This window comes from Manduca sexta, chromosome 8, assembly GCF_014839805.1.
Source record: "Manduca sexta isolate Smith_Timp_Sample1 chromosome 8, JHU_Msex_v1.0, whole genome shotgun sequence".
In the NCBI taxonomy this organism is placed as follows: domain Eukaryota; kingdom Metazoa; phylum Arthropoda; class Insecta; order Lepidoptera; family Sphingidae; genus Manduca; species Manduca sexta.
Genome location: NC_051122.1, coordinates 11,221,985 through 11,229,717, shown reverse-complemented (window position 1 = coordinate 11,229,717; position 7,733 = coordinate 11,221,985). Strand labels below are relative to the sequence as shown.

General features: G+C 33.1%; 1 protein-coding gene across 1 annotated transcript in view; it reads right to left on the bottom strand.

The window, feature by feature from the left end:
- Window positions 1-200: 200 nt before the first annotated feature.
- Window positions 201-7,733, bottom strand: part of LOC115440891 (organic cation transporter protein) — a gene marked incomplete in the record, with an annotated part of 26,040 nt that continues 18,507 nt past the window's right edge. The window contains 3 exon segments of the mRNA XM_037436545.1: window positions 201-1,218; window positions 1,580-1,758; window positions 2,985-3,617. Of these exon segments, the coding sequence (XP_037292442.1) occupies window positions 1,021-1,218; window positions 1,580-1,758; window positions 2,985-3,617 (1,010 nt within the window).

Genomic DNA, 7,733 nt, shown 5'->3' with positions numbered 1-7,733 from the left:
TCTTAATATTATAGTTAAATTATTTACATTTCATTTTACCTAATAAATTTATTTTGACTTACTAGTAGATCACATGATATAAAACTTAAATTTTTAGTAATACTTAAGTACTTACATACATTACATATAAGTTATAATATTTATATTATATAAAATAAACTTAATGGGGCAAATAGAGCACCAACTGAAACGGAAACAAATTTTGATCTCAGGTCACTAGCGTCACTTTTTTTTTAATTATTCGACCTGGGAATCAAATCTAAATCTTTTCCAATCTCACAGCCTAAACACACTGCCACCATTCCTACGAGGTGAATTTTATTATGTCGTTGTTACTCTGTATAATTCGTACTTTTACAAAGTGTGTCCTCTATTTACAAATTTTTGAGGTTATCTTGAAATACAGATAATATTATACAAATGAACGAACATTTCGCAATTTACCTGCAGTGTTTGTAAATATATAAAAGTAATTACATTCGAAAATAACGTATTCTACAATATCCGACGGCATAAGTAATATTATCTTTTACTAAAACTTATCTAATTAACATCACGAGCCTTTGGCACCCCAGATTTTATTGCATAAAATACAACCTCGTGAACTAATAAAAAAAAAAACACACAAATGCCATAATTCCAAATTAATTATATTTTTTTTAAAAAATGATATGGAATTTTAAAATAGAACACAAAACGGCGATATTTGTAAATGGAATATACCTACAACTTCTAAATTCAAATTCCAGCGACGATTCCTTTTAAATATTTGTATGTCGATAACATTTTGATATAAATATGAAATTTTATTAGTTCGCTTTTCAATAAATTTTAGCATGGAAACTCTAACGTAAAGCATATCGCAATAAAACAATTAACCTGATGTTTGTACAAAGTTTATCCTATTTCCCTACGACTGGCACATGTAAATTACCGTAATTTTGTTTATCAATAGCACCATTTTAGTCGAATTGATGTGGAGCGACAATTTACTTTGTTATACAATCTTATTTTTTTAATTTAAAGCCGTGTTTTTGTATCTGTAGGTTTTTCTGTAGTCTGTTCTTGTGGCTGATCTTTTCTGTCTTGTTCTTGGGCCTCCTTTAAAGAGTCTGGCAGTTTGAGATTGTTTGTCTCTGGTAATGTTAGGACTAGGAAGCCAGATAGAGCCGCCATACAGCCAAAGAGCATCGTCGGTAGGTATTCATAGTATCTTGTCTGTAGAAAGAGAATATTTTTGTATTTATATTTTGTGTGATATATAAACCTTATTAGGTTGTATTAGTAATAAGATTACGGTGTTTTTATGTTAATTAAGTTATAAATTGTATATAAGTATGGTCTCATTCAAAAAGAGGTTTGAAAAACATTCAAAGAGATTTTATAATTTTTATCATTCAAATTTAGAATTGGATCTTAGAATATACCAATGTAGTTTGAAAGGCAACATTCTTTTTTGAAAATTTAATCAAAATTCAGAAGACGCGGAAAAAGACACTAATTTTAAATATTAGAAAATGTCGTAACTCAATTGGGCTTCTACCGTCAATTTATTTTTAATTACAGACTATAAACTCACCAATAAAGGAGTTTGTGGTGCAACTGTCGAGCCAGTCCTACCTATCGTAGAACACATGGCTAGTAACGAAGTCCTGTAGTTGGTCGGGAACACTTCGGCAGCGAACACGTAGAGAGAGTTGTACGCCAACGTGATGAAGAACTTGCCTCCAAGGTACAGAAGTATCGACCAATTGCCCGCTGTAAAGAATTGACGAAAAATTATATACATTACTTAGTTTTACACACAGACACGCCTTTTATCGCCGAAGGGTTAGGCAGAGGCGCAAATGATGCACTCACTGTCCAATAATGTGATAGGGGGCGAGCCTATCGCCATATCGGGGATGAATCCCAGACTCCGAGCTGATATTGAGTAAAAAAATCTATCATTTTGTCCGACCCGGGGATCGAACCCGAGACCTCAGCAATGCAGTAATCCAACTACGCCACCGAGGCAGTACTATAACACTCAGTATTATTTTCTACAATAATTAAATATACATAAAAGAAAATGGTAGCGTCCGTAATCTATATAATTGTGTGTTCAACACCTCAATAAGAATTCGATGCTATTTACTATTCTGATAGTATCACCTCCTATCTAAGATATATTATAGGATGCATATCAGTTGCGAAGGGTGAAATTTTCAAAAGGTAACCCGAGGCTAAATAATTGCCTTAGTTAACATATTGGCCAATTTAACAGAAAACAACCGACCGGCAACCGGTAGGAATTGGGTTGTATAAACGCTTCTCCACTGATGCATATGTTCGAAAGTTATAAAAGAAGAACTACATTTTAATTCCATGACCAATCGTATTATTTATCTACTGAATATTCGTATTCATAAACATCTAAGATATATTATCTTTAAGTTCACAATAACAATCACCCTTGCCAAAGTTGCTTATAGTTAGAACACAATCAAAAACCGCTTAGTAAAGTATTAAGACGCCCCTAGCTATAATTGATCACGATTGTAAGCTAATGCTTCAAATATAAAGAGAACTTTGCTAATTACGTAGCAAGTTAAGAAAATTGACTCTATTCTCTAATCTTAGCAATTAATGGCGTTCGTCTATTTATTTTGAACAGTTAGGTACATAGTGATATTGCGTGTAACTTTTCTAATTTAGCCTTATTATACACTTAACTACAATAAGAGATTAGTGGGTTAGTTAACTATATTTAAAATGTTTAAAACAAAATGCTGAAGTGTTATCAAGTTTTAAAATGTTGTACGATTCAACCGAAATTAAAACCTACGTCTTTAATATAGTGATTTCAACCTAACTTATTATTAATGTAATTATAATATCTAGTTTTATACACAATTATCACCATAACAAAAATAAATTAACTGTTTCAATATAATTAAGTATTAAGCCAATAGTAGCTTTTTCAATTACAAAAAAGAACTTACCAGGAACGAATCCGTAGTTAATCAAAATCAATCCAGTCATAAAGAAAGCGAAAGCTATGACCCTCTTCCTCCCAAATCTGTCCAAGCAGACTAATTTGCAGATGTTAGCCGGCGCTTCGATGACCAAAACAACGATGTAGTTCACATAACTATTCCCCGATAGCTCTATAGCGTTTATAGACAAACCATAATAGACTAGAGTGGACGAAATCCACAGGAATGAACAAGTAAACAGCCTCTTCCATATCATAGGAGATGTCAACAATTGGTTGAATGTAGACTGGTTCCGTTCCTTCGACTCACATTTCCTTTCATCTCTTTGTCTTGTCGCTTGTTTTTCTACTTGGTCATAGTGGTCTTTGGGTACGCTAGCGTTATTCATTTTTTCGGATTTGCTGAGAACGTTGAGGCCATCCTCATATCTTCCTTTGCTGAAGAGCCATCTGAAGCTTTCCGTCAGCATCCAGATGTACACGAAGACGAAGATGGAAGGAGCGTAGCTGATGAAGAGGAGGTGCCTCCAGTTCTGAAGCCACCACGAGAGTAGTGTGACTGTGACTCCGCCGAGGATAAACATGGTGTTGAAAAGCAAGCTGATGAAGACCCTGCCTTTAGGCCCGACTAGTTCCAGTGCTGCAATGACAACCGTAAGGATTAAAAAGAATACTAGACAGTCATGTATAGTAAGATTTTGAAAACTAAAAGATACAATTAAGTTGAGGGAGTAAGGAATGTTATTATTGATGAAATTTTGAATCTTAGTTCAATGGTCCTTATAAGTATTCGTTAGGATACTTTTTATCGTAGTCATCAGCATGTAATTTTATGGAAATCCCTCATCACGATAGACCTTAGTTTGTTTGTTTACATAATATTTTATGTTAGCTAACAGACTACAGTTCAGGAATCTGTTTCGAATATCGAAGTCGGTTCTTAACTATGTAGATTGTATTAGCACAACTGACACCTCAAATAAGTATTAACCGGGAAATCCAAACTAGCGTATTTCCCCATAAATAAACTCGGCCTGAGATTGCCAAGTCATGCGTTTCCATGGACACTATAATAAGAAAGTGACTAAAACAGATTCGCCGGAAATTAATTGGCAACAAAAACTGTAATTAGTTACAAGCGATTGATGAGGCGCGAAGCACGAAGGTTATGGGTGATCAGTGCTGGGAAATGTTTGGGTTTGTTCAAAACATGGTATACAGTGTTGGAATACACAGTTTTCCTTATAAGTTGTTGATAGATATTGCTATTATAGTTATTCTGTTTATTGATGATAATTTGTTATTTTTAATTGCTTTAATTCCAGATTGTTTTCATGGTTTTATTAAAACTGCATGGCTAACTAATTTACTACTTGGTTTACGTTGTTCCAGTAACCAGAAAGCAAATTCTATTTTATTTCATTTAAGTCTGTTGTAAAATCTAATTTAGACCTGTCGTGGGATAACTTAAACACAGCTTTCCGTCACTATTATTAATATATTTAGATCATCAAAAAGGTTTTATGAGAATGGGAACCAAGGTAATTCGTAGGTGTTTCTTGAGGGCAACGTTCTAATGTTACGTCTATAGCCTGAAGTATACCATATGTTTTTACCTACGAGTATCTACTTTCAAAAGAATTTCATTCAATAAAAATACTATTAATGACTAATCATATAATCCTTCAAAGTCCCGTTAAAGCATGACTCAATTTAAAAAGACGTATACCTAACAACAACAAAAGTCAATAAATAGAATTTCTATTAGAACTAAAAAAAATTGCTAATTCCGTAATGTTTTTGCTGTCGTGTTTTTGCAGATTTGTTGATTTACTCAACTTCAGAATACAATAGTCCAATATTAAAAAATATATCATTTAATTAAAAAAAATGTATAAAGCAACTAAAATAATTCGGGTGAATGTGTACGGAGTTTTTGTGCGTGCCATTTTGATTGTTACTGACGAATTGTTATAAAAAATGTTAAAAACCGAAGTTCGCGCACAAAAACTTGTATTGTGAAGTGGGCGTGCTAAATGCATTGACATCGGTCAAAACAGAAATGATAAATAGGTATAGAAACGGATTTAATAACACAAATTGCCTTTTATAGTATGTCAAAGGAAGAGTTGACCACATATGGCACAAAAATTCTTGAATTTATATACTGCACGCAGCTATGACTCCAAGTGTGTCATAGCTAAAACTCATTTCTACGATCGTTAATGCTAACGTTACGTATGCGAATTACTTATTATAGCGATAGACTTATCGATAGGATATGTCAATCCCATACATTATTTGTTTTTTGGCTACGGACCCTGATTTCAAGCGATCCTTACCGCCTATAAAATCCTCAATAGCAAGTCATGGGCACGTTGTCAGCCGTATTGACATAAGGATTAGAGATGGCGTTCAGATCTTAGGAAATAAGTTAAACTGAGATTGAATTATGACCGATCATTACCATTTATCTGATTACCTTAATGATAAGACGATTTGGAAAGTTTGTCCTGCACACAATGACCCACCATGTTAGCACACATTAGTATTTAATTAACTGCCTAAAATGTCTTTGTTACATGTCTCACATGCTTTTTTTTTTTATAATAATGACATTTCTATAGTTCTAATTTGACATAATCATATCATATCTTAATGAAATGTAATTTTTTGAAAGACGACCACCCGATCATGTTGTGTTTGCCTGTTTAATATTACTATTTTTTTTTTCTTTTCTCATGATTGAAAACTATGATTGTAAATGTAGGCGAATGCACGCTGTACGCCGTTATTTAAGTATGAATCTATGTTCTCTTTTATTTGCTATCGCTAATTTTATTTTATGCCGCTCCAGGTTTAGTCGATTGGATTTCATCTTATCCCATGTTAACGGTGATGTGCGTGCATTAGCTTATATAACTATTGTGACTATGTACAAGAAAGACTTGGAAAAAAAATACAAAAGAAGTACTGAACAATTGATGACAAAAAAGAAAGCCCGGAGTTTCTTTCTGCCTTTCTTCTTCGGGTAGTCATCACTTAGGTAGCTAGTGAAAGGCTGGTAGGTTAGTTAGGTTAGGGCTCATGTCCTCGCCGGTGTGGATCGCGACGCGTTACCCTTCTATTTCCCCCTACTTGCCAGTCCGAGCTGGTTACTTCGGTTTGTACCTTGTCTTTTGTATAAACTTTATCCCTAATTTAAAATCTCCATAGTTATATCAGTAATTTTAATAGTTGTATAGAAATAATAATTATTCTTATTCTTTGTTTTGACGTATCATAAGTGCAACTTTGTTCGCCTACGTGTTAAATAAAGTATTTTATTTTATTTTATTTATTTATTTAAAAACTGAACAATACTAATGCCAAATAAATCAGGAATGTGTTGGTCTTAAAGCAGAATTGGGATCTTTAGATTTATTGCACAAAACGCATCAAGAGCTGTTTAGAGGGATTTTACCGAGATCGTTGTGTCTCAATCCGATTTAATCATATTTGTAATAAATAGGTCCAAAGCGCCTCCATCACATATTGTTTTGGTAACATAGGTAATATTTAACAAATCCTTACGAGACTTCGAATCAATAAACAAAAAAAAAAAAATATTCCTAAAAATCAAATAAAAATTTAGAGACATCATTCGAAGACTGTCTTGATCTGTAAGATTTAAAAATCGAACGAAATAAAAACGTGTTATATGACAAATCCTTTTGTAATATAGCCTATTGTATACCGCGATAGCTGTAATATTTCTAACAATATTATTGAACCGTATATTAACAATAAAATAAGTTGCAGGAAACAGCTATAAAAACATGAGTTCAGATATTAATCTTGTTAATATCGCTCATTACAACTTGACACGATAATCGTTATTGTAATTGACGGCGCTAATGTTCGAAGCTAATTGAAAATAGTATGCAACTATGAGAATATGCGAAGGGAGACTGGACATAAGATATCTCATATACTCAGTTTGACGAGCTATTCCGTTGTCTAATTTTAAGATAGAGGAAATCAATATCCAATACAGACGAATTCATAAATTGTTTTTTTATACCAAACTAGTTATTGGTCGCGCCTTCGAACGTGTTGAAGAGAATTTTTAGGATAACACTCCTGCTATATATTATATTATTCCTTTTTTTATTTTCAAGGTTATGTGACTCCACTGCACCTGATGGTAAGTAGAGTGGAGTCCAATAGAATGGTCGACTGCCGAAAGATTAGCCCTTGGGAGTGAACACAATAGTACCTTTATCCTGGATAAAAGGAATCCTAAATCTTTCCTAAGGTCTCACTATCTTCCCACACCAAATTTTATTGAAATCCGTTCGGTTTTTTTTGAGTTTATTGCGTTCAGAAAACGTGACAGGGGACTTTGTTTTATATTATGTAAGGATAATGGTTATATTTTGATTCTCAAATTCAAGTATCAAATAGACTGTACAGATAATACAAAGTACTATAAATTATAGTTTACAATTATATATAACTAGATAAAAAATATGATTACTGTAAAAAATCATTGTCGCTTACGACTCGAAACGATGTCGAATTATTAAAATTGCAGCTCCGGCGCGAGTTTCATACGTTATTCGGATTAAATGTGTGTAATAACACAAAATTTACCTTCTTTACGTCCTCCCATCCAAATTATACTAACAGAGACATTATACCATACCATCTGTAAAATAAATGGTTATATCTTACTTAAATAGGTAGGGACCAAAATTTTCCTAAAAATGTTTTA